General features: G+C 45.0%; 1 protein-coding gene across 2 annotated transcripts in view; it reads right to left on the minus strand.

Annotated features, from left to right (window-relative positions):
- Positions 1 to 5333: 5333 nt before the first annotated feature.
- zfand1 (zinc finger, AN1-type domain 1) overlaps positions 5334 to 27509 on the minus strand; it is a 32449-nt gene continuing 10273 nt past the window's right edge. Inside the window, exons 4-8 of one of the 2 annotated variants that reach the window (XM_072467927.1) lie at positions 24370 to 24494; positions 24200 to 24291; positions 16210 to 16328; positions 13117 to 13272; positions 5334 to 7604 (exon numbers count right to left, since the gene is read on the minus strand). In XM_072467927.1, coding sequence (XP_072324028.1) covers positions 7434 to 7604; positions 13117 to 13272; positions 16210 to 16328; positions 24200 to 24291; positions 24370 to 24494 — 663 coding nt within the window. In that variant the 3' untranslated portion in view covers positions 5334 to 7433. Of the gene's footprint in view, positions 7605 to 13116; positions 13273 to 16188; positions 16329 to 24199; positions 24292 to 24369; positions 24495 to 27509 lie in introns of both variants that reach the window. The other variant, XM_072467926.1, reaches the window with a different exon arrangement.

Raw genomic sequence — 27509 nt, forward strand, 5'->3', positions numbered from 1 at the left:
CTGCCCACAACTCCAATAAATTTGAAATCATCATAACTTTTAATAAGTCCCTCTCGTCCATCATCCCAGTGTTTACTGACCTTTGGCTTCTGTTCAGTCAATTTCTTGATTTTAGAATTCTGATCCTTGTGTTCAGAATGTACCATAGCCTCGTTGCTAAGAATGTCTGTAACCTGCTCCAGCCCTAAAATCCTCTAGCATCTCTATAACCATCTGATTCTAGCATCCTGCACATTCCCTATTTTCTGCACTCCACCAATGGCGGCTATGCCTTCAACTGCCTGGACTCGAAGCTTTGGAATTCCCTTCCTGAACCACTGTGCCACTCTTCTTTTCTATCCTCTTTTAAGACATTCCTTAAAATCTCTCCCTGTGCAAAGCTTTTGGTCACCTGTCCCAGTATCTATGTGGGTAAGTGTCAAATATCTTGAAGTATTTCACTGTGTTAAAGGCACAACATAAGTGCCAGTTTATGTGATAAATGGAAGACAGAAAGCATCTTTCAGAACCTCAGGATCTTTTAATGTGTTTAAAAGCCAATGAAGTACTTTTGAAGTGCAGTCAAAGTTTCAATGTAACATTGTAACACTAAGCAAGATAACACTATTACACAGTAGAAGTTGTAACATGCACTATACGAACTGGTAAAAAAGGGTAATCAGGTTTGGGTTTGTAGTAGAAGCATAAAGGGATACGTTTTCATGCAAAGAGCTTTTAAGTGTTAAATTCAACTCACAACTCAAAGCAGTTGTCCTTCATCTGAATATTGTTGTTGTTCCAATGTAAAACCAATCCTGAGTGTAGTAATTCGGGAGACACAAAGATGAAGTTTAACACACATGTTCTAAACTCAAAAGTAAAGCCTCAACCACGGCACAAAACACATGTTTTCCAGCCTGGAACTAACAGAACACCCGGTGCGATTCTGGAACGACATTAAAAGGATTCTGTTACGAGTCCTCGCTGGGCGGGCCTTCGCCTGTTACCATGAGGATTTGCACTTCATGGGCACCACTAGAGGTTCGATGAGTGAGTCCCCGTAGTACTCGTGAAGGTTATCACATCCCTTCCCCCCCCCCCATCCAGACTCTCCCCTCTCAACCTCGTGGTGATGAGGCTTCCTTCGCCTCTTTGCGCACGGCCTTGAGTCAACCATCAGCAGAGCTGGATCTAGTGCAGTGAATGGGATGGGGTGGGGTGGGGAATTGTCGCTTCCCAACCAAATGTCGAAGGGCCACTGATGGGGGCTCTTCTTCAGCGATGACCTCCGGCTGCGGGATCAGTCACCTCAGTCTCTATTTCTGAGCCCGAGTCTTCGTCCTCTTGGGGGATGACTGTTGAGTTTCACATGGGTTGAGTCCTCTGCCTGGAGGTAGGTACCAAGGACGTTGAGGGTGCCACCCTGTCCAGAGAAGTTTCCACAGTAGAGGGTCCTTTGCTACTGAGATGGTCTTCTCTCTGGTCTTGACCTGAATGACACAGGGCCACTACAACTCTCGGGATCCAAGAGAATCCGTGTCCAGAATTACGAACATAGATGGTATTCCTTGGTCTTAAGGTCATGTCAGTCCTGGGCTTTTTGTTTTGACTCCACTTTCCCATCGAGATTGGGAAACAATAAACTAAGTCTAGACTGGCGACATCGTCCCTTCAGCAATTCCGCTGGCACACGTAGTATGTGGCATGTCCTGCAATTGAGGAACCGAGCCAATTTGGTGTCAAGTGAGCTGGCGGTCTGTTTCTGCATGCAACCTTTAAACGTTTGGACCGGTAATTTGGCCAGGCCATGCGAAGATGGGTGGTATGGCATCGTTTGGATGTGTTAATTCTCATTGTGACTTCATGAATGCCTGGAATTCTCTGGTGAAGAGGGTCATGTTGCTGGACGCGAGGACCTCCCCTATCCCATGGGTGCAAAATGGCTGCCATTGTAACTCTATGGTGGTGCTGGAAGCCGTGGAGGACATCCAATATATGTCCATCTATTTAGATGGGTATCGACCAAGATTTTAAAAATTGACCCCATAAACAGGCCGGCACCTGTACCCAAGGTCTCCCTGGCCATTCTCATGGGTGTAGTGAGGCCCACAGTGGGAATTTCAGATTTTTCTGACACAACAGTCATTACTTTACCAAATTTACAATGTCGGAGTCAAGCCCAGGCCAAAGACGTAGCTCCTTGCGAGCAGCTTCATTTTGGAGACTTCTTGGTGACCGGTATGTATCTCCTTCAAGATTGAACACTGGCCTTGGCGAGGGACAACCACTCGGGCTCCCCACAGGATGATGCTATTTTCTACATAGAATTCTAAGCGTTTAGATAGGAAGGGTTTTAGGTCCTCTGTAGGGTATCCTTAAATTCCGCAGTTTAGGATCACGTGGCCTAGTTTTGCCAACATGGGGTCGTTCTGGGTGCATGTCTGGATTTGCTTGGCGGATACAGACAGGGTGTCCATAAAGCTTAAAGTCATTATAGTTTTGTCCATGACTGGCGGGGGTGGGCGATGAATTTATGGGCAATGGGAGATGACTCAGGCATCGTCGTTGGCTATGTGCATTCCTGGGCAGTGCTTGAAGGAGTACTCATAAGCCTTCAACTATAATGCCAGCATTGGATCTGAGCCAAGACGATGGGAGGGATTGCTTTGTCCTACAGTGGTTTATGATAAGACTCTGCTGGATGGCCCTCCGCCTGTTGCCATGGGAACACGTACTCCACGAGCCCCATGGGGAGATCGATGAGTAATTTCCCCGTGATCCTGGTGAGCGAATGCAGGATTACAAGAGGAGCATGAAACGTTTGTCTCTTAACTGTAATATATATACCGTGGGCGGCACATGGCTAGCACTGTTGCTTCACAGCTCTAGGGTCCCAGGTTCAATTCCCGGCTTGGGTCACTGTCTGTGCAGAGTCTGCACGTTCTCCCCGTGGTGCTCTTTCCAAGGGCTGGTGCAGACCTGATGGCTGAATGGCCTCCTTCTGCACTGTAAATTCTATGATTATATGATAACAGAATATGTCCTGTCAACTCCTAGCAAATATTTAAAAAAATAAGTCAATTGTTAAGTCTTGTATAGTGATATGATGCTAAACCTTTTTATATCCTAATATTGCCTACAGATATGTAGTTGAACAAGTTCCCCTGAATATTGTGAGTACTTAACTTAACCTGAAAATACTTTGGGAATTTGAGACTGATACTCAGTCATCAGTGACACTTGACTATTTTAATTCTATTTGTAATTAACATTTGAAAGAAACCATTTAATGCAAGCCAAATTTTCAAATTTGGATATCTATGTGCTAATTGTGTTCAAAATAGTTTGAAGAAGTGTTTTTCTTTTACTCAAACTCATTTTCATACTGATAAATGTAAAATCTGCCACAATCAAGTATAATGGAGAGTGTTTTCAAATATAATCTTTAAAGAAAAAGTGTGTTAGAAATAGCACTTGGTAGCACTTGAGTATTGTTAAAGACAAAAACGGCTTTTCCATTTTGCCCTCATCAGGACAGATGTAATAATGTCAAATTTCAAAGGGAGCAACAATTTATACTGCAGGAGAAAGGGTTGCTGATTTGTTTGCAAGTCAACTCTGGTGAAGGAGTTACCATGGCGAACGCAATAATGAACTGTTGTTTCCGCCCTATTTTGTTTAATTTATAAAAACACAATGCCTGGACATTCCCCTATGCTTGCAGAGCAGGTCCCTCCGTATGAATATATGTAGCTTCTAGCAAGTGTAAGTTATCGACATTGCAGGCCTGACTCAATCTTAAATTGGTTGTTAACTCACTTGGAATTGTTCAGTACGTGCTGTCTGTAAGGCAGAAGATCTTGGCTTGATTGTCCATCAAGCTTTCCCATGGGATAATAGTTACCCTGATCAGATAATTGTTTGCTGTGTATCACACATACTTATGAATGGGCTTAAAGCCACCACTTTCAGACCTGAAAAGTGTCCAGTCGACCTCAAATTGTCCTGGGAGGATAAAGTGTCTCAAAAATTTGTGGAACAGGATAAAATTAATGATGTCACACTGCTGTTATGCGGTAGCACGAGTGGTATTTTCCACTCGCAGGATGTTGGTGTCAAGCCAAAAAGTCATCCTGCCTGTCACACAAAGGAGTAATGTGGTATATGAATTTCAGTGATGGTGTGATGCCAAGTACATAGGTTATATGTTCCAACGACTGTCAGACTGTGTTAAATGCCCCTTTTGCTGTTTATAATAGGCAGAATACTAACCATACTCAACCATCCTTAACTTGCAAAACTCAGGAACTTGTCCAATGTTATGTGATTCCATGATTGGACAGCGCTTAAACAATCCTGAGTGTGCTAAGAATTACACTAACGACCAATTTAAGATGATCAGTCTGCCTCGCAATGTAGCTCACGTGCTTTCTAGAAGCTACATTCATGCTTACGCTGGAAAAAGGTATATGTCTATGTATTGAGCCTTTTTTGAATTAAACAAGAGTGGGGGACAATATTGGTACATTCACCATGGCAATGTCTTGCAGAGTCAACTTGCAAATTAATCAGTACCCCTGTAGTATAAATTGTTGCTCCCTTTGATAGTTTGCATTCTTACATCTGTCCTGAGTGCAAGATGAAATGCTTTGATAGTGTGCTTAAAAAATGTTGCTTGATGTATTTAAGACTGGTAAGCAAGCGGTTTCATTCATATAGCAGAAAATGGGCTTATCATAAAAGATAAACATTTTAAATCACTGTTAAATTCACCATTTTCTGAGTAACCCTATTTTAAATTTTTAAAAACTGTATGGAACCACTTACTAATTACATTTGTTTAATCGGTTTCTTTGTAAATTAAGTAAAAAGGTTAAAGGTTCCTATTAGTTCTGTGTCTAAAATAAACTTTCACTTTAAGAACCATCTGAAGGTCCAGAAATGGCACAATTAGATGAAAATTACAATGGCAATTAATTCTAAGAGCGTACCCAGTTTTGTGGGGCTAGCTTCCAGAGCGATCTTTTTTAAACTAGTGCTAAAGATCACAGAAACCTGATAAACACAGGATATCATTTACAATTTGTAATAACCTTCACATGACACATCCAGTTGAGCATGATTGTTTCCCTGTGCTCATTGGGAGTGCAAGCTACTAGCACTGGGATAAAAGGTCAGCCAGTGTGAGGCTGACTAGAGAGCGGGGTGAAGCTGCAGCCTGGCCTCATGTGTTAATAAATGTCTCCACAACTTGCCTTGGACTCCCCGTGTCTCTATTAAACACTTGAAATTCCTTGACTTTGAGTTGATTTTGTGAGGAATTGCACTGAGAAAAAAAGGACAACAGCAGAATCATCTATTCATGATGTTTTATTGGTCTTGGATCATTTTGTGCATTTGTAAAATATTAACAGTAATATCATCTCATAGGTTACTGGGGGCTACAATAAAAAGGAGCAGTAGAGCTTAAATCAGCCTTTGGTTGAGAAAAACCCTCACAATGTTGCCAATACTGGTTCTGTACTCTGCTTCCTATTGCTACAGTCTTGCAAACAAATAAAGGGAGTTTGTATCTGCTGACAGAAGAGATCAAATGTTGGGACTAACAATCCAATGGGAGACAATTTTGGTACAACACTTGTAGAAATGTAGATTCCATTTTGAAACAAAGATTTTAAAAAGATCCATGAATATTATTATACTAAATAGTCATATTATTCGTTCACAGATTATGGTGCCCGTAGAAAATTTATATTTGAAGTATATTCCTAATGACATAGATATTCTAAAAGGAATGTGGATCCAATTATAAAGAATGGAAATGTGTAGGTCTCTTGACATACGCAAAATGGCACCGAACACTGATAAAGACAACAGCATCAGCAAAACTGTCAAGTTTGTATATTATTATTACAATGTTATGCCCCATCCAATAATAGCTCTTAGAGGTAGAACCACATCCAAAAGGACAAGAGCAAGGATTAGGGCCCAGAGACAAAGCTTTAATCAACTGAGCCAACCTTGATAAAACAAATCCTGAGAATAGCATTAGCACCAAATGAATTTCAGCACCAATAACAACACGATGGGGCTGGTTCCAAATATTAACTAATGTTTCCAAATCAACTTAAAAAAATTTTTTTTTTTTCCCAATTAAGGGGCAATTTAGCATGGCTAATCCACTTACCCTGCACATCCTTGGGTTGTGGGGGCGAGACCCACTCAGACACGGAGAGAATGTGCAAACTCCGCATGGAGTGACCCGGGGCTGGGATCGAACCTGGGTCCTCGGAGCCATGAGGCAGCAGTGCTAACCACTGCGCTGCAATGCCACCCTTCCAAATCAACTTTACACCCAAAAGCACATTGGAATAAGCAAGCACAGCAGCAGAGCTGCAGTGAAATGTTGTGCTGGTTTGGCTAAATTGCCTACGGGTATACTCAGAATTACATGGACTTAGATGCCAGGGTGTCAACTGCCCTCCAGGGAATCTACCAGCTTAATTTCCAGGCTGCTCTCTCCTACTTCTCCATCTTTTATATAAACCTTGCCTGTAGCTGAATCTAATTCACTATTGTTCTACTCTCCATGCTATGCTCTACTTCATGTATTTGCTTTGTTTGGCCCTTGTTCCACACTGTAACCAATTACTTATTTCATCATAGAATTTACAGTGCAGAAGGAGGCCATTCGGCCCATCGAGTCTGCACCGGCTCTTGGAAAGAGCACCCTACCCAAGGTCAACACCGCCACCCTATCCCCATAACCCAGTAACCCTACCCAACACTAAGGGCAATTTTGGACACTAAGGGCAATTTATCATGGCCAATCCACCTAACCTGCACATCTTTGGACTGTGGGAGGAAACCGGAGCACCCGGAGGAAACCCACGCACACACGGGGAGGATGTGCAGACTCCGCACAGACAGTGACCCAAGCCAGAATCGAACCTGGGACCCTGGAGCTGTGAAGCAATTGTGCTATCCACAAGGCTACCGTGCTGCCCCTAATATACTTTGTCGATTGTTCTTTTTGTCTACTGTGTACGTACTGTGCATGTTCCCTTGGCTGCAGAAATATACTTTTCACTGAACATTAGTACATGTGACAATAAATCAATCAACTGATTTTAAAAAAAGTTGACTTAAATGGTGGCAAAAATGAGAGATAGAAGAGATCATTTTTGAAAATACATTTTCAACATCTAAATAAAGGTACAATGCCACCTAAAATCACTGATCAAGTAGGTAACAGTGACACTGGACAGATCTTTAAGGCTTCCAGATTACTTTGATTAAATTTAAATAACATTTGCCAATATAACAAGGTACTATATACACACTATTTACATAGCATTTTGAGTAGGTTAAAATGCGAGAAATTCATCAACAGAACAATTCTTTTCCCCCCCCAGAGTACTTTCCTATTGAGTGATCATATTTTTAAAAAACTGTCATTCCATGTAGGAGTTTGTGCTTTCTAATTTCACACAGTCATTGTCTAAATATTCAAGAATAATTGTTCCTCCACTGACCAGTGGGCAGTCAGTATTTGCTATCCACAATTCCAAAGTTTGGTTCATGGGCAATGCACTTCCTGATTCACTGTGACACAGTCTCAATTTCTGAGGAATAAAAGAAAAAGAATCAAGGCAAAAAGTAATTTGGCCCAATGCTACATTGCCAGTCTCATAAAGGAAGCGATTAAAAAAACTTAGACTATTCGAAACATTTCCACTTGAATCAGAAATGGTTTCCTTGATAGCTATTGCAAATTTATGTTTCAATAATTTCCAAATGTTCTGCAGTTCTATATTCTTGGTAAACCTTGAAATGAAAATCGCTTATTGTCACAAGTAGGCTTCAATGAAGTTACTGTGAAAAGCCCCTAGTCGCCACATTCCGGTGCCTGTTCGGGGAGGCTGGTACGGAATTGAACCGTCCTGCTGGCCTACCTTGGTCTGCTTTAAAAGCCAGCGATTTAGCCCAGTGTGCTAAACCAGCCCCTCAGAAGTACTGTTTAAACAGAAGTACTGATAAACAGAAGTACTGTTTATCATATATTCATTAATATTTTATAGATTTTAATGAATGTTCTTCCACAATCAATCTTTTGCTAAACTACAGGACTTTAGTTTCATTAATCTTTCAACTTAGCTCAACCCCTTTCCACATGGGATCAGTCTTGTTCTTTCTGCACCCTTTCTACCCAAAGAACATTTATCTTTTGTAAAGCCATCACATAACTTCTTTGGACTTTTATTCTGCTGTTTATTAATGCTATGCCAAACTATCACAGCAGCCTTCAAGCTGTGATAGACATAGCTGTTTCCTAACTCTCCCATGTGCAAATTCAAACCCATTAATTGAATGGCCATGTCCCATCTTACATTAATCAGTTTTTAAGTTTAATTTACTATTTAATAATAATCTTTATTAATAATAACATAGAACATAGAACGATACAGCGCAGTACAGGCCCTTCGGCCCACGATGTTGCACCGAAACAAAAGCCATCTAACCTACACTATGCCATTATCATCCATATGTTTATCCAATAAACTTTTAAATGCCCTCAATGTTGGCGAGTTCACTACTGTTGCAGGTAGGGCATTCCACGGCCTCACTACTCTTTGCGTAAAGAACCTACCTCTGTCCTATATCTATTACCCCTCAGTTTAAAGCTATGTCCCCTCGTGCCAGCCATTTCCATCCGCGGGAGAAGGCTCTCACTGTCCACCCTATCTAACCCCCTGATCATTTTGTATGCCTCTATTAAGTCTCCTCTTAACCTTCTTCTCTCTAACGAAAACAACCTCAAGTCCATCAGCCTTTCCTCATAAGATTTTCCCTCCATACCAGGCAACATCCTGGTAAATCTCCTCTGCACCCGCTCCAAAGCCTCCACGTCCTTCCTATAATGCGGTGACCAGAACTGTACGCAATATTCCAAATGCGGCCGTACCAGAGTTTTGTACAGCTGCAACATGACCTCCTGACTCCGGAACTCAATCCCTCTACCAATAAAGGCCAACACTCCATAGGCCTTCTTCACAACCCTATCAACCTGGGTGGCAACTTTCAGGGATCTATGTACATGGACACCTAAGATCCCTCTGCTCATCCACACTTCCAAGAACTTTACCATTAGCCAAATATTCCGCATTCCTGTTATTCCTTCCAAAGTGAATCACCTCACACTTCTCTACATTAAACTCCATTTGCCACCTCTCAGCCCAGCTCTGCAGCTTATCGATATCCCTCTGTAACCTGCTACATCCTTCCACACTGTCGACAACACCACCGACTTTAGTATCGTCTGCAAATTTACTCACCCACCCTTCTGCGCCTTCCTCTAGGTCATTGATAAAAATGACAAACAGCAACATCCCCAGAACAGATCCTTGTGGTACTCCAGTTGTAACTGAACTCCATTCTGAACATTTCCCATCAACCACCACCCTTTGTCTTCTTTCAGCTAGCCAATTTCTGATCAACATCTCTAAATCACCCTCTAAATCTCAATCCCCAGCCTCCGTATTTTCTGCAATAGCCTACCGTGGGGAACCTTATCAAACGCTTTGCTGAAATCCATATACACATCAACTGCTCTACCCTCGTCTACCTGTTCAGTCACCTTCTCAAAGAACTCGATAAGGTTTGTGAGGCATGACCTACCCTTCACAAAGCCATGCTGACTGTCCCTGATCATATTATTCCTATCTAGATGATTATAAATCTTGTCTCTTATAATCCCCTCCAAGACTTTACCCACTACAGACGTGAGGCTCACCGGTCTATAGTTGCCAGGGTTTCTCTGCTCCCCTTTTTGAACAAAGGGACCACATTTGCTATCCTCCAGTCCTCTGGCACTATTCCTGTAGCCAATGATGGCATAAAAATCAAAGCCAAAGGTCCAGCAATCTCTTCCCTGGCCTCCCAGAGAATCCTAGGATAAATCCCATCAGGCCCCGGGGACTTATCTATTTTCAGCCTGTCCAGAATTGCCAACACCTCTTCCCTACGTACCTCAATGCCATCTATTCTAATAGCCTGGGTCTCAGCATTCTCCTCCACAACATTCTCTTTTTCCTGAGTGAATACTGACGAAAAATATTCATTTAGTATCTCGCCTATCTCTTCAGACTCCACACACAACTTCCCATCCCTGTCCTTGACTGGTCCTACTCTTTCCCTAGTCATTCGCTTATTCCTGACATACCTATAGAAAGCTTTTGGGTTTTCCTTGATCCTACCTGCCAAATACTTCTCATGTCCCCTCCTTGCTCGTCTTAGCTCTCTCTTTAGATCCTTCCTCGCTACCTTGTAACTATCCATCGCCCCTACTGAAACTTCACACCTCATCTTCACATAGGCCTCCTTCTTCCTCTTAACAAGAGATTCCACTTCTTTGGTAAACCACGGTTCCCTTGCTCTACGCCTTCCTCCCTGCCTGACCGGTACATACTTATCAAGAACACGCAGTAGCTGATCCTTGAACAAGCTCCACTTATCCAGTGTGCCCAACACTTGCAGCCTACTTCTCCACCTTATCCCCCCCAAGTCATGTCTAATGGCATCATAATTGCCCTTCCCCCAGCTATAACTCTTGCCCTGCGGTGTATACTTATCCCTTTCCATCATTAACGTAAACGTCACCGAATTGTGGTCACTGTCCCCAAAGTGCTCTCCTACCTCCAAATCCAACACCTGGCCTGGTTCATTACCCAAATCCAACGTGGCCTCGCCTCTTGTTGGCCTGTCAACATATTGTGTCAGGAAACCCTCCTGCACACACTGTACAAAAAACGACCCATCTAATGTACTCGAACTATATCTTTTCCAGTCAATATTTGGAAAGTTAAAGTCTCCCATAATAACTACCCTGTTACTTTCGCTCTTATCCAGGATCATCCTCGCCATCCTTTCCTCTACATCCCTAGAACTATTTGGAGGCCTATAGAAAACTCCCAACAGGGTGACCTCTCCTTTCCTGTTTCTAACCTCAGCCCATACTACCTCGGAAGAAGAGTCCCCATCTAGCATCCTCTCCGCCACCGTAATACTGCTCTTGACTAGCAGCGCCACACCTCCCCCTCTTTTGCCTCCTTCTCTGAGCTTACTAAAACACCTAAACCCCGGAACCTGCAACATCCATTCCTGCCCCTGCTCTATCCATGTCTCAGAAATGGCCACAACATCGAAGTCCCAGGTACCAACCCATGCTGCCAGTTCCCCTACCTTATTTCGTGTACTCCTGGCATTGAAGTAGACACACTTCAAACCACCTACCTGAACACTGGCCCCCTCCTGCGACGTCGAATCTGTGCTCCTGACCTCTATACTCTCATTCTCCCTTACCCTAAAACTACAATCCAGGTTCCCATGCCCCTGCTGCATTAGTTTAAACCCCCCCAAAGAGCACTAACAAATCTCCCCCCCAGGATATTTGTGCCCCTCAGGTTCAGATGTAGACCATCCTGTCTGTAGAGGTCCCAAAAACAATCTTTATTTGCACAAGTAGGCTTACATTTGCATTGCAATGAAGTTACTGTGAAAAGCCCCTGGTCGTCACATTTTGGCGCCTGTTCGGGTACAGAGGGAGAATTCAGAATGTCCAAATTACCTAACAGCACATCTTTTGTGACTTGTGGGAGGAAACCGGAGTATTCGGAAGAAACCCATGCAGACACGGGGAGAACGTGCAGACTCCGCACAGTGAATCAAACCTGGGACCCTGGCACTGTGAAGCAACAGTGCTAACCACTGTGCTACCATGCCGCCTATATTTATCTGTCTAATGTTATAAACTAATCTTGCAAACCTTTGCAGGATTCTCTCTCTCCAATGCCATCCCATGTCTTGACTTTAAAATAACAGTAAATTCACCATAGTCCCAGATGACCATTGGCTGATTTCCCCTTTGAGGGGGAGAGATGACTGGTGGTGATTTAACCGGAAGCTTACCACATCTCAGGCTAGGGGCAAGGTTGAGAAAAGGAGGCCTTCCTGAATAACCTCAGCCAGTACAGGATTTGAACCCGTGCCCGTTGGCCTCGCTCTGCATTATCAACCAGCTGTCCAGCCAACTGAACTAAACCAGCCCCCGTTAAAATAACAGTAACATTACATTGTTTCATCAAACCACTTTGAATTTTAAACATTTATTTACTTTTGTGTGACCTTCAATAAGAGAACAGGATAGCAACCTAGTTCTAGGGCGCTGCCAATACTACTGTTGTTTGACTGCCAGAGGCAAGAGGGAGTTTGTTTAAAATAAACTCTTCCCTGCAGTGTCCCATTGTCCGTAGTCTGAATTTCCATCGATCTAGACAACTATTTCAGTGCTCTCCTCGTCAGCCTCCTATGTTTAACCCTCAAACTTTAGTTCATCCAAATTCTGCTGCCTGTGTCCTAACTTGCACCGAATCTCGTTCATCCAACCTCCCTGTGCTTGCTGGAATACATTGGCTCCTGGTCTGACAATTTCTCAGATTTAAAATCTCAGTCTTCTGTTCGAATCTCTCCATGGCCATACCCCTCCTCAACTGTTCAGCCCAACAATATATGTATTTTCCTCCACTTTCGACTCTGTTGGTTCCCTAATCTCATTCATACCTCCACTGGGGTTGATCAGCCTTTCTTTCGCAGTCAAGGCTTCAAATTCTGGAATTCCTGTCCAAATCTCTCTGCTTCTCTCCCCTCCCCTAAGATGCTTACTTCCTTGACCCAGCTTTAGGTCACCTGTCCTAATATCTTCTTATGATGTCATGTTTTGTTTGTAAATGCTTCTGTGAATTGCTTTGCAAAAACGTTAAAAGGTCTATATGAATGCAATTTGTAGCCGTCAAGCTCAGCACCCCCAGGGGAATGTCTTGCATACTCATCATACTGAGATATTGTATATCTGTTCTCCAGCCACTGCACCACTTTCTATGGTCTGGTTTTGTAAGACTTCTTACTGTGCCCACTTTCTATTGTTAGGTTTATCCAGTTTGGAATAGAAAACAGAAACTAAACAGTTTAAAATAGCATATGCTGGCTAAATTATGGACATAAGCCACAATTGAAGGTAACAACAATGGTACATGTTTGCAGAAGGAAAAGGCAAAACCATCTTATTTTATCAAATATTACCTTAGATGCTAAAATATTGTTATCATTCCTGAGGTTCAACAGTGAAGCTGCATTATCCACCATTTTTCCAATACTCCATTTGGAACAGAAGAACATTGGTCTGCTTTTTTCTTTTTTTCCTTTCGGCAAAAAAACTTGAAAAAATACTCGCTCGCTCTGCAAATAACAACTTCAATTCAGTGATGATTTGTGGTCCTTTGTACATTTGAGAAAATTAGCTTAACTTCTATAACTTTTCATCTGTTTCTGTTGCAGATTTACAACTAGGAACCAAAAGATTTGTAAATTATTCCTTTTGTAAAGTTTATTTAATTTGCAAAGGATTTAGTAGGGAAAACTATGTACTGTCCACTTTACTCTTGAACAGTTTAGATTTTGGGCTGATTTGATTGAAGCACAATGATGAAAGAACTCTACTTTGTCCATGCAGCTCAGAAGAATGAGCGATGTGTAAAAATTACACAATCTGTTTGTTGGTGACGTGGATCATTGCAACATGTTACTGGCTCATGCAGATCCACTCCCCTTTATCCATAGCATTTGTTACTCCTTCAAAGAACTCCAATAAATTGGTTAAACTTTATTTTTCTTTCACAAAACTATGCTGACTCTTCGAGAAACACAAGGTAACCAGGAAGTGTCCAGCTATAACCTCCATAATGATGGATTCAAATTTCCCCATGACAGACGTCAAGATAACTAGCCGATAGTTTTCTGCCTCCCCTCCCTTCTTGAATAGAGGGGTTTTATTTGCTATTTTCCAGTTTGATGGTACCTTTCCAGAATCCAGTGCATTTTGGAAAATTAACACCAATAGCATCTACCACCTTATTAGCCACCTCTTTTAAGACCCTAGGATGACGTTTGTCAGGACCGGAGACTTGTCAGCCCACATGCAGCTCCATTAGTTGATCAGTAACACTCATTTTACTTACTTCCTTCCTTTTTAAATGCCTAGGATAGAAACTCTTATTATTTGTTTTATATTTCTAGCTAGTTTCCTCTCGTATTTTAATTTATTTTGCTTGATTAACCTTTTAGTCATTCCCTGTCATTCCTTTTTTTCTGACCAATCATATGATTGTCCCCCCTCCCATTAGCATCAAACACTCCAAGAATCAAACTCTGCTAACTCACTTCATACACAAATCATTGAAAAAGAAAATAAGACTGAATTCTATCTATGGCTGCACTCTGACCTCTTACAGTTGAAGGCCGATCTCTTACTACTCGGTGCCAATATACAGTCTTTTTAACTTGCCCAACTGGCGCAGGAAATTAGAGAACAGTTAAATACACCTCTTCTGTAATAAATTACCTGTCACCAGCTTAAATCTATTCACTATTAAGGGACACCATGGAAACCAGTTTAAACAATTTATAGTATAAGTAGGTACAACGCAGTAAATAAAATCACAATACAGTAAAATACAGCTAAAAATCAGTACTTGTGTCTAAATTCTGTGTAAAAATGCCGTTGTCCTCCTCTGAGAATTGGTGCAATCTGCCACATCCTGAACTTTAAGAAAAATGTGCAATTTTGTAAGTTCATGGCCTTCTTGCTAGTTCTGGCTGCATAGTAAGGAAGTGATGACATTTCATACTCTGTACACAACAGACCAGTCATCTACTATATCCATGTATGAACGACAGGACTGATGTCAGCCTAAAAGGAATCTTAGGCCCAAGGATTTTGGGCTGCAGTGACTTTTACAGCAAATAGGCAGTGTGATATGTGCATCAAGGATATGAAAGCTATGAAAACGTAGATAGAAAGAGATCTTCTGAATTCCTGTTCGCTAGAACTAGGACGTATGACTGACGGTGCAAAGTGGAATGCTTTTGCGTGGCCTGTGGGAATTGCCCAGGAAATTTCAACTTCCAATCCTCCTCTGCTTCCGGGGATATTCCGCAAATGTCTCCAACTGTGAGCTAGAGTCCGAGACTTCCGACAATCTGTGGTACTTATATGCAAATGTTAGATGCATTAAAACCTAGTCCAGAACCTGGATAATTACACTTCACCACCCTCCCCTCCCCGACTCTCCCCCACCTAACCGTGCCCAGACCCAACTGCCCACCCAACACACCCGCAATCACCCTACCCATTCAATCGCTCACCCACTCACCTGTTCGCCAACATTCAGACTAGACATTTTAACTTAACAAAGGGCAACCAGTGCTGTGAAAAGGAGGCGTGTCCTCTTTTCCCATGATTCTACTCCACTCCAACCAATTCCTCAAATGATGCTGCACTACACATCTCGGTGGAAGTCAGGGTCGTACGGTCCAGGTGGAAATATATTCCAACATCACAGCAGGGGAAGTTTTGAACAAACTGTCAATCTGACTATCACTGAGTCTCCTCGGAAAGTCTTCCCTACTTATATATTGCAACATAACTGTTGCTTTTTCCTCGGCAGAACACTGCTTTCACATACTTTGCACCTCTGTGAATGCCTTTGCTTGTATACTCAATTTGGGGCACAAGGCTGTATCTGTGCATTATTGGTTACAACCCTTGCATTCTTCCTCTTTCTCCAAGTCAGTCAAATGCAGATTAATTCCTGCAAAGACATGTCATCCAATGGTGCAGAATTCTTTCAAAACCAGTCACCAAAATCCCACAAAGTCCTTTTACATACTGCATAGAGAATGTTAGCAGAAAATTTACTTCATATAATGGGTTAATAATAAATTCAGAAAATATCTATTGCTTCTTTAAATGGTTTGACACTCAAATGGTGTGTTTTGGATGCTGTAGACATGATGAGGAACAAGGGTATTAATGTTGCCAAACCATGCTAAATTACAACTTCTATGTGATGCACTTCACTGCTCATTTAAATATCATGAAACTCATCTATTTCTGCTGCCTGCCTAACCCACACAAAGATATGAATGCAGAACGGTTATGGGACCTACAGGAAAAGAACTTTGGTGATCTTAATCCTTCTGCTGTTTCGAAGGCATGTAGAGATTAAAAATGAACCTCAAGATATGATGTGAAAAATAAGAAATCCATTACAACATGCACTATCCCTCTTCTGGGACCTTCAATTAATGTTTCACCTTAAATAAACTGACATTAACCTGTGGAATGGACCTGTCTCCAACAGCATGAAGCTTCATCTTCATAAGTGCTACTTTAGCAGCCGTTGCATTGTTCCTTGCTCCTTTTCTACCTTTCTTCAGTGGAACTGGATTCGTGGCTTTTGAGTTAATAAAAAAATGAAATAAGACAAGGAAAATGCAATATTGATAATGGTCAAGCAAATAATTTTTCCTGTCCATTCAAAATGGTTAAGACCATTCTTGTGATGTAACTTATTGTTACCTATCCCTGCAACAGACAAATCATAAAAAGGACTTGCATTTATAGAGCATGACCACAGGATGTGTCAAAGTGCTTTAAAGTCAAAGAAGTACTTGAAGTGTAGTCACTGTTTTAATGCAGGGAATGCAACAGCTAATTTGCACACAGCAAGTTACCACAAACAGAAATGTGATTATAGACGATCTATTTTTGTGATGTTGACAGAGGGAAATATTGGCCAGGACACAGGGGATAACCCCTCTGTTCTTCTTTAAAATGATGATGTGGGGTCTTTTATGTTCCCCAGAGGGTAAATTAAGCCTTGGTTTAATGTTTCATCCAAAAGATGAGAGACAATGAACACTGGAGAGACAATGAGGACTGAAGACACAGAGTGGAGTGATTTTGTGTTTAACTCCTGGGGCAGGATTCTCCGACCCCACGCCGGGTCGGAGAATCGCCGGGGGCTAGCGTGAACCCCGCCCCTGCCGTGTCCCAAAGTCTCCGCCACCAGAGATTCGGCAGGGCCGGGAATCGCACCGCGCTGGTCGGCGGGCCCACCCCCGCCGATTCTCCGGCCCACGATGGGCCGAGGGAGGTCTCGCTGCTGGAATGCCTGTCCTGCGAGCGTGGATTAAACCACCTTTTGAACGGCGGGACAAGGTGGTGCGGGCAGGCTCCGGGGTCCCGGGGGGGGGGGGGGGGGGGTCGCGGGGCGATCTGGCCCCGGGGGTTGCCCCCACGGTGGCCTGGCCCACGATCGGGGCCCATCAATCCACGGGCGGGCCTGTGCCGTGGGGGCACTGTTTTTCTTCCGCCTTCGCCATGGTCTTCACTATGGCAGAGGCAGAAGAGACCCCCTCCCCTGCGCATGCGTGGGGAAGACGTCAGCAGCCGCTGACGCTCCCGCGCATGCGTCGCCTGGCGAAGACATTTCAGCCCCGGCTGGCGTGGCGCCAAAGGCCTTTCCCGCCAGCCGGCGGAGCGCAAACGACTCCGGCGCGGGCCTAGCCCCTCAAGGTGAGGGCTTGGCCCCTAAAGGTGCGGAGACTTCCACACCTTTGGGGTGGCCCGACACCGGAGTGGTTCCCGCCACTCCATTACGCCGGAACCCCTCCGCCCCGCCGAGTAGGGGAGAATCCCGCCCCAGGTGTGGGCCATGAACCCACAATTTAACAGCCAAAAGATGCAAATGTTTTGAAACACTGTGTGGAATCGAGTATTTGAGGAATTGTTCACCATGTGGAACTTGCGCATTCTCCCAGTGTCTGCGTGGGTTTCCTCAAGGTACTCTGGTTTTCGCCCACGGTCCAGGGATGTGCAGATTGGCCATGATAAATTGCCCCTTACTGTCCAAAAGGTTAGGTGGGGTTACTGGCTTATGGGGATAGGGTGGAGGCGTAGGGTGCTCTTTCCAAGGGCCGGTGCAGACTCAATGGCCGAATGGCTTTCTTCTGCACTGTAAATTCTATGATTCTATGAACTTGGGTCAGAGGCGACAGTGCTACTAGCTGAAGCTGTCGATGCACTGTAATTTAATAATAATGGCAAACAGGAGAAACAAAAGGTGTTGATGTATTGCGCTGCTGAGTCGTACATGAAAGATTATCCTTTATTCAGTGAATTAATGATCTCAGCTAGGAGAGATAAAATGTTCCTCCAAAATGGTAGGAAAGTGTTAATCTGCACTAATGTCATAAACCTACCAAGAGTTGTTCACAGTTCCTTTAGAAAAAGGGAGTGTCTGACCTTACCCTTTGATTAGGGATCAGCACATGAGTTAAACAATACCCACAACACAATGGCACAGTGGCTAGCACTGCTGCATCACAGCATCAGGGACTCGGGTTCAATTCCCACCTCAGGTGACTGTGTGGAGTTTGCACTTTCTCCTCATGTCTGCATGGGTTTCCTCCGGGTGCTCCGGTTTCCTCCCAGTCCAAAGATGTGCAGATTAGGTGGATTAGCCATGATAAATTGCCTCTTAGTGTCCAAAAGGTTAGTGGGGTTACTTGGTTACGGGGATAGCGTGGAGGTATGGGCTTAATTAGGATGCTCTTTCCAAGGGCCAGTGCAGACTCGATGGGCAGTCTGATTCTGTGAAAAGTCTAACAATTTCCTGTTCTACCACAACAAGGAACACACAATATGCTTTTGTATTTTGGTTTTTACCAAACTGACCTCTTTATGTGCATTTGATTACACTAGAAATATTAATTTACTAGTAGCGAGGTCACAATCGATAGAAAGGTTAGGCTGCCACTTCCGGTTGCGGCGATGCCCAGCTAAGCCGCACGTTTCGGCGGCTCCAGCTCCAACGGACCTTCGGGCTCTTTTAAGAGCCCCAACGGGAAATTTTTGGCCGACACAACCCGGTGTGGGGTGAGTGAATAGGGAGTCCCCCCCCAACAAAAGAGGAAAATATCGGCGGCGGCTGCAGCGCGAGGAATCGTCGACGAAAGGGACAGAAAGGGAGAAGACACAAGATGGCGGCGGAGAAAGCCCAGGCGACATGGGGGCCCGAGCAAGACGAATTTCTGGGGCGGTGTATGGAGCTACTAAAGAGGGAGGTGCTGACCCCGATACTACAGGCAATTGAGGGGCTCAAGGAGGCACAAAGGACCCAGGAGACAGAGCTCCGCGTGGTGGAGCAGAAGGTGACGGATAATGAGGACGAGATCCTGGGCCTGGCGGTCAAAACACAGACGCACGAGGCACTCCATAAAAAGTGCATTGAAAGGATTGAGGCCCTAGAAAACAGAGCGTGAAGGAAGAACCTTTGGATACTGGGTCTCCCTGACGGAGTGGAAGGAGCGGACTGTGGAGCTTATGTAAGTACGATGCTAAGCTCATTGATGGGAGCTGAGGCCCCTACGGGCCCCTTGGAGGTGGAGTGGGCACATCGGATCCCGGCGAGAAGACCAAAAGCGGGAGAACCACCCAGGGCGACAATCGTGCGATTTCACCGCCTTAAAGATAGAGAAGAGGTCCTGAGATGGGCTAAAAAGGTGCGGAGTAGCAGATGGGAGAATGCAGTGGTACGGGTGTACCAGGATTGGAGTGCGGAGGTGGCGAGAAGGAGGGCGAGTTTTAACCGAGCCAAGGAGGTGTTACACAAAAAGGTGAAGTTCGGGATGCTGCAGCCGGCACGACTATGGGTCACGTACCAGGAGAGACACCATTATTTCGATACGGCGGAAGAAGCATGGACCTTTATTAAAGAGGAGAAATTGGATCGGAACTGAGGGACTGATACTGTAGGGAATGTTATTGTTATTGTTATGGTTGATGTAAATAGAGAAGTAAATTGGGATGGGGGGAGACACTAGGAAATGTGGGCGCCGGTGAGGGGGGAAAGAAGAGACATAGGCGGAGAACGAGGAATGGGAGGGGGAGAGGAAAGGGAGCTGCGCCACAAGAGGCGGGTCAGATAAAGGGATGTTCCCGCGCCAGAAAGAATATGGCGGGAAGACAGGCGCAAGGCGGATGGGAGTTCCCCACACGGTGGGGTCAAGGAGTGAGCAGGAGTAGCCGGGGTCAGTTGAAGTCAGCTGACTTGCGGAAGTAATATGGGGGGAGCAATCACGCTAGAAAGGGATCTAGCGGGGGGGGGACAACTGGGTTGCTGCTGCGGAAATCAAAAAGGAAATGGCTAAAAAGCGGGTGGACGGGGATGGAATGCGACGCCTGGGGAGCGAGTGGGAGCGCGGAGGCGGGATATGGGACTGGCCTAGAGAAGGTGATGGCTAGTCGACACGGGAGGGGGGCAGGTAGCCCCCTAGTGAGGCTGATCATGTGGAACGTGAGAGGCCTGAACGGACCGATTAAAAGGGCCCGAGTGCTCGCGCACTTGAAACGACTAAGGGCAGACGTGGCTATGCTCCAAGAGACGCACCTGAAGGTGGCGGACCAAGTTAGGTTAAGGAAAGGATGGGTGGGACAGGTGTTCCACTCAGGACTAGATGCAAAGAATAGAGGGGTGGCCATATTGGTGGGGAAACGGGTAGCATTTGAAGCAAAGAACATCGTAGCAGATAGCGGAGGTAGATATGTAATGGTGAGTGGCAGGCTGGAGGGAATGGAGGTCGTGTTGGTTAATGTATATGCCCCGAATTGGGACGATGCGGGATTTATGAGACGGATGTTGGGTCGTATACCGGACCTGGAGGCAGGAAACCTGATATTGGGAGGGGACTTCAATACCGTGCTGGACCCAGGGCTAGATAGATCCAGATCAAAGACCGGAAGAAGGCCGGCAGCGGCCAAGGTGCTCAAGGGGTTTATGGACCAAATGGGGGGAGTGGATCCATGGCGATTTCTTAGACCGAGGGCCAGGGAGTTCTCCTTCTTCTCCCACGTCCATAAAGTGTACTCCCGGATAGATTTTTTTGTTCTGGGAAGGTCGTTGATCTCAAGGGTGGAAGAAGCTGAGTATTCAGCCATAGCGGTTTCGGACCATGCCCCACACTGGGTGGACCTGGAACTAGGAGAGGAGAGGAAGCAGAGAGCACTCTGGCGATTAGATGTGGGATTGATGGCGGACGAGGGAGTGTGTGGAAGAGTGCGGGGGTGTATTGAGAGATACCTGGAGGTCAATGACGACGGGGAGGTCCGTGTGGGAGTGGTATGGGAAGCACTAAAAGCGGTGGTCAGAGGAGAGCTGATCTCCATTGGGGCCCACAAAGGGAAAACAGAGGCCAAGGAAAGGGAAAGATTACTGGGGGAGATTTTAAGGGTGGACAGGGAATTTGCAGAGACCCCGAAGGAGGGACTGTACAGGGAGAGGAGACGACTCCAGACGGAGTTTGACCTCCTGACCACCAGAAAGGCGGAGGTGCTATGGAGGAAGGCACAGGGGAGGAGGTATGAATATGGGGAAAAGGCTAGTCGCCTGCTGGCTCATCAGTTGCGAAAGAGGACAGCGGCGAGGGAGATAGGGGAAATTAGAGACGAGAAGGGAGCCACGGTGCGAAGAGCAGGGAAGATAAATGAGGTGTTCAAGACCTTTTATGAGGGACTGCATAGGTGCCAAACCCCGGAGGGAGGAGGGGATGCGGCAGTTCCTGGATCAATTGAGGTTCCCGAGGGTGGAGGAGCAGGAGGTGGAAGGCCTGGGGGCACCGATTGGGGTGGACGAGGTTATTAAGGGACTGGGGAACATGCAGGCAGGGAAGGCTCCGGGACCAGACGGGTTCCCGGTGGAATTTTATAGAAAATACGTGGACTTGTTGGCCCCGTTGTTGGTGAGGACGTTCAATGAGGCCAGGGAAGGAGGGACTTTACCCCCGACAATGTCGGAGGCGACGATATCGCTAATTTTGAAGAGGGATAAAGATCCCTTGCAGTGCGGGTCATATAGACCTATTTCATTATTGAATGTGGACGCCAAATTGCTGGCAAAGGTACTGGCATCGAGGATAGAGGACTGTGTCCCGGGGGTGGTGCACGAAGACCAGACAGGGTTCGTAAAGGGGAGACAACTGAATGTCAACGTGCGACGACTATTAGGGGTGATAATGATGCCCCCAGTGGAGGGGGAGGCAGAGATAGTGGCGGCAATGGATGCAGAGAAGGCATTTGATAGGGTGGAGTGGGAGTATTTATGGGAGGTGTTAAGGAGGTTTGGGTTCGGGAACGGGTTTATTAGCTGGGTCAAACTTCTTTATGGGGCCCCAACGGCAAGTGTAGTCACGGGTCGGCAAAGATCGGAGTATTTCCGATTATATAGGGGAACAAGACAGGGATGCCCGCTGTCTCCACTGTTGTTCGCGTTGGCAATTGAACCTCTGGCCATGGCGTTGACAGACTCCAGGAAATGGAGAGGGGTGATTAGAGGGGAGAAGAACACAGAGTCTCGCTGTACGCGGATGACCTACTGTTGTATGTGTCGGACCCAGCGGGGGGGATGATAGAGGTTATGCAGATGTTGAGGGAGTTCGGAGATTTCTCGGGATATAGGCTTAACATGGGGAAGAGTGAACTATTCGTGATACACCCAGGGGACCAGAGTAGAGAGATAGAAGGCCTGCCTCTAAGGAAAGTGGAAAGAAACTTCCGATACCTGGGGATTCAGATTGCTAGGAGCTGGGGAACCTTACACAGACTTAATTTGACACGATTGGTAGAACAAATGGAGGAGGACTTCAAGAGGTGGGACATGCAGCCTCTGTCGTTGGCGGGCAGAGTGCAGGCAATTAAGATGATGGTCCTCCCGAGGTTCTTATTTGTATTTCAATGTCTCCCTGTACTAATCACTAAGACCTTTTTTTAAAAAATAGACAGGAGCATCACGAGCTTCGTGTGGGCAGGGAAAGTCCCGAGGGTAAGGAGGGGGTTCCTACAATGTAGCAGGGACAGAGGAGGATTGGCGCTACCGAATTTGGCGACTACTATTGGGCCACCAATATGTCAATGATTCGTAAATGGATGATGGAGAGGGAGCGGCGTGGAAAAGACTGGAGAGAGTCCTGTAAAGGGATGAGCTTAGAGGCGCTGGTGACGGCGCCGCTACCGCTCTCACCAAAAAAGTTTACCACGAACCCGGTGGTGGCGGCAACATTGAATATCTGGGGACAATGGAGGCGACAGAGAGGTGTGCGGGGAGCCCTGGTGGGGTCCCCAATCAGGAACAACCATAGGTTTGCCCCAGGAAGAATGGATGGAGGATTTCAGAGCTGGCACCAGTTGGGAATTAGGAGGGTGGGAGATTCATTTATAGATGGGACGTTTGCGAGCTCGGGAGCATTGGAGGAAAAGTATAAGTTGCCCCGGGGAAACTTCCTTAGATATATGCAGGTGAGGGCGTTCACAAGACAACAGGTGAGGGAATTTCTGCTGCTCCCGGCACAGGGGATTCAGGACAGAGTGCTTTCGGGGGTGTGGGTCGGAGAGGGCAAGGTGTCAGAGATATACCGAGAGATGAGGGAGGAGGGGGAGGAGTTGGTGGGTGAATTAAAAGGAAAGTGGGAAGAAGAGCTAGGGGAGGAGATAGAGGAGGGTATGTGGGCTGATGCCCTAAGCAGGGTAAATTCCTCTTCCTCGTGCGCCAGGCTTAGCCTGATTCAATTCAAGGTGCTACATAGAGCACACATAACGGGAGAAAGACTGAGCAGGTTCTTTGGAGTGGAGGACAAGTGTGGGAGGTGCGGCGGAAGCCCGGCAAACCACGCACATATGTTTTGGTCGTGCCCGGCACTGGAGGGGTATTGGAAGGGAGTGACGGGAGTGATTTCCAAGGTGGTGAAGGCCCGGGTCAAACCAGGCTGGGGGCTAGCTCTATTTGGAGTTGCGGATGAGCCGGGAGTGCAGGAGGCGAAAGAGGCCAACGTTGTGGCCTTTGCGTCCCTAGTAGCCCGGCGTAGGATTCTACTTATGTGGAAAGAGGCGAAACCCCCCCGGACTGGAGGCCTGGGTAAACGATATGGCGGGGTTCATGAAACTGGAGCAGATAAAGTTTGCCCTGAGAGGATCGGCTCAAGGGTTCACCAGGCGGTGGCAGCCATTCCTCGACTACCTAGGGGAACGTTAGAGGGAAGACAGATGACCAGCAGCAGCAACCCAGGGGGGGGGGGGGGGGGGGGGAGTTTTAGTTTATGTTAAACGATTAGATTACCATGTTGGTTAACCATTTGTTTATTGTTAAACTTTCTTTACTGTTATGTTTGATCTGCAAAGGGAAAAAATTTCGATCGAAAGAAATTTTCAATAAAATATATATATTTTTTTTTAAAAGAAAGGTTAGGCTGTGAAGCGTAATGCAGTACTTGCCAACAGTCTCATTAAATACTTGCTGAGGGACAACCAGACGTGATTTAGGCATCTCTTGTTTTTCACATTCGTGGTCTGACTGGTGCCGATGCCTATAGAAACATCAAGATTTTAAAGTGCAAATCTTAACCGACACTTGTATCAAGAATTGAGCCTAAACAAGTACTCACCCCAGACAAAAATGTTTCTCGCAATGCGAGCAAATTACTGGCAAGAGTTCTTTTGCCTTACAGCTTTTGTATGTACATTTGTAAGAAGAGGTTCTTTCGCTTTTCACTGGTTTTCTTAAACATACCTGAAATTTGAATTGTAGATCTTAAATATTAAGCTCCATCGCTTTTTAGCACTCTAAATGATACTAAATACTTGCAGATTCACCCTTCTGTTGCTCACCGTGAATAGGTGTAATTAAAATGTCACAACCCCATGGGTTAGTGTATGGTCAATTCCAGCCCCACTTGACCCGGAGTCAAACAGAAATGAAATTGGATGTTATTTTAGAATACCGGAGATCCTTGACTGAGCCCAATAAACTGCAGTCACCAGGTTTGTAACTTTCACACAAGTAATCTTTTATTATGTACAGTCTTATAATTGAAATGATAGAAAAATGTAACTGAATATCTCATACCCCTTCCCCAGCACCACTCCTTCCTAACTACCCCCACTCTCAGCACATACACAGGCAAACAACACAGGGGAAAGGGCGGTTGAGAGGGAGATAAATTATTAATAAAATAAAATAATAAAGGATCTTTGATGCAGCGGGATGACTTCTAGTGAGTGTCTTTCTGAGGTTCAGCTTTTGTTTTGGATCCTCTTCCTTCTAGGCCCGAGACGGTTTTCTCCAGCAAGGTCGTCTGTTTTCTCTGTAGATTCTTTGACGTTTACAGCGAAGATACACTGGGCACTGTGGTTTTAGAACAATAAAGCAGTCCTTTCATTTTGGCAAGGGAGAGAGAGAGAGAGGAGAAGAGAGAGGAAAGAGAAAGGAGAGAGAGAGAGAGAGAGTGAGAGAGAGAGAGAGAGAGATTCTGTTTGTTTTACTTCCAAGATCTAATCACTTTAGTCCAATTCTCTCAAAAAGCATCAAACAGGAACCAATCAATGACTTGTCAGGCAGAACACTGTCCCTGGCCAACTCACTGGTTGACAACCAAACTCTTCCAAAGCTGGTTCGTAAGATTCACTCAGCACAGACGTGTCTGTTTCTCCTTTTAAAAATACAAAACATAGGAACTCAATGTCCTGACAAGCAGGTTGCTTCAGCTGGAATCCTCTGCTCAAAGACATGTTCCGAATACGAGTCCACAGACCAAAAATAAGAAAAGAAAAGACCATTTAACAAAGGAAATAAACAGGAAGGACTCTGCAACAGCATGAACATTGCGGCCATTGATTAAATTAATAATTTTAATTTCTGTTTTACTAATTTATGTGGGCATCTTGTTTGGTGCATTATGAAATCTGTAAATAGATGGTCTTTATTTTATATTACCTATTTAATCAAATAATTTAATTTTTATCTCTTGAAACAAACTATACAATATACAAAGATATATCAATTAGAACAAAGTAACTGCTAATTAGCGGTACTAGGCAGAGGGACTGTTTACCTATGTTAGGGACATCAAGCTTTAGTAATGCCAGAGGATGGTCCAAAGCTTTGGGAGAACTGGAAGCAGAATTGGAGCTTGAAGTAGACCAAATGGGGCTTTGCAGCACTGCAAAAGATCCTTTGATCGTGCATCACCGTGAGGTCAAGGAAACAGAGGTTCAGCAGAAAATAAATTTGACCAACTTGTGGGGTCCTGGTATCTATTAGCTGAGAGGTTGAGTCCATAACTGGTAACCTGGATTTGTAATTTTCTAAAATACATAGACACGCATCAAATTTGGTGCTTTATGAATATGGTACTTCTTGTAAGTGTATATCTGGAAAATGTCTCTGTCTGCCTTTGTCTCGGTCTCACAGAAATCAGTAATTAGAGTGTTCATATTTTCCTTCTTTTTCTGGGACAGGGTTGCTGGTAAAGCTATACTTATTACCCAACCCGATTTGCCTTGCGGTGGCAACAGTTCCTTTTGAAGGTTCATTTAACTCTTTACAATCCTCATGTTGATGATGGTGTCACAAATACTTTTACTATATTGACTCAGCAACAATGCAAGAATTGAGTTCCATGTCTACGCCAGTGTGGCTTGATGATGATGGTGATCCCTGCCATTGCCATTTTTTCCTGGTCAGTGGTACAGATCATGAAGGAGGTGAGCTTTTCAAAGTAACATTCCTTTTTTAAAATAAATTTAGAGTATCCAATTCATTTTTTCCAATTAAGGGGCAATTTAGCGTGGCCAATCAACCTATCCTGCACATCTTTGTGTTGTGGGGGTGAAACCCACGCAAATACGGGTAGAATGTGCAAACTCCACACGGACAATGACCCAGAGCCGGGATCGAACCTGGGACCTCGGTGCTGTGAGACAGCAATGCACCAATGTGCTCAAAGTAACAATGCTGAGTTAACGGCAGTGCATCCTACACGTAAACACGTAAATAGCTTTTTCTTCTATTTCAGTTTCCCAATTCAAATTGCCATATTTACAAAGATAATGTTATTTCTGTTCCACCACCTGGGTGTATACGTGCAGAGATTATTGAAATTGGCAGGACAGGTGGAGAGAGCAGTTAATAAAGCATATGGTATTCTGGGCTTTATTAATAGGGGCAGAGAGTGCTCGAGCAAGGAGGTTATGCTGTAAGATACAAGTTAGACCTCAGCTGGAATATGGTGTACACTTCTGGCTGCCATGCTCCAGGAAGGATGTGAACACAATGGAGAGAGTGCAGAAGAAGTTGACAAGAAGATGTTCCCATGGGTGAGAAACCTCAGTTATGAGAATAGATTGGATAGAATGAGGCTGTTTTCTTGCAGAGAAGGCAAAGAGGGTATTTGATAGAGATGTTCAAAATGAGGAGGAAGCTGGATAGAACAGATAGGGAGAAACTGCTCCCCCCTGTAAAAGGAACAACAACAAGGCATAGACTTAAGCTGATTTGCAAAAGAAGCAAATGTGATGCGATATTTCCCCCCCCCCCCCCCCCCCCCAACGAGTGGTTATAATCTGGAATGCACTCCCTGGAAGTGTGGTGGAAGCAGGCTCAATTGAGGCATTCAAGAGGGCCTTAAATGATTACCTGAATAGAAACAATATGTAGGTTCACAGGGAAAAGGCAGGGGAATGGCACGAAGCCATAATGCTCGTTTGGAGAGTTGGTGCAGACATGATGGGCCAAACAGTCTCTCTC

The sequence above is a fragment of the Scyliorhinus torazame genome, chromosome 11 (assembly GCF_047496885.1).
Source record: "Scyliorhinus torazame isolate Kashiwa2021f chromosome 11, sScyTor2.1, whole genome shotgun sequence".
Taxonomy (NCBI): domain Eukaryota; kingdom Metazoa; phylum Chordata; class Chondrichthyes; order Carcharhiniformes; family Scyliorhinidae; genus Scyliorhinus; species Scyliorhinus torazame.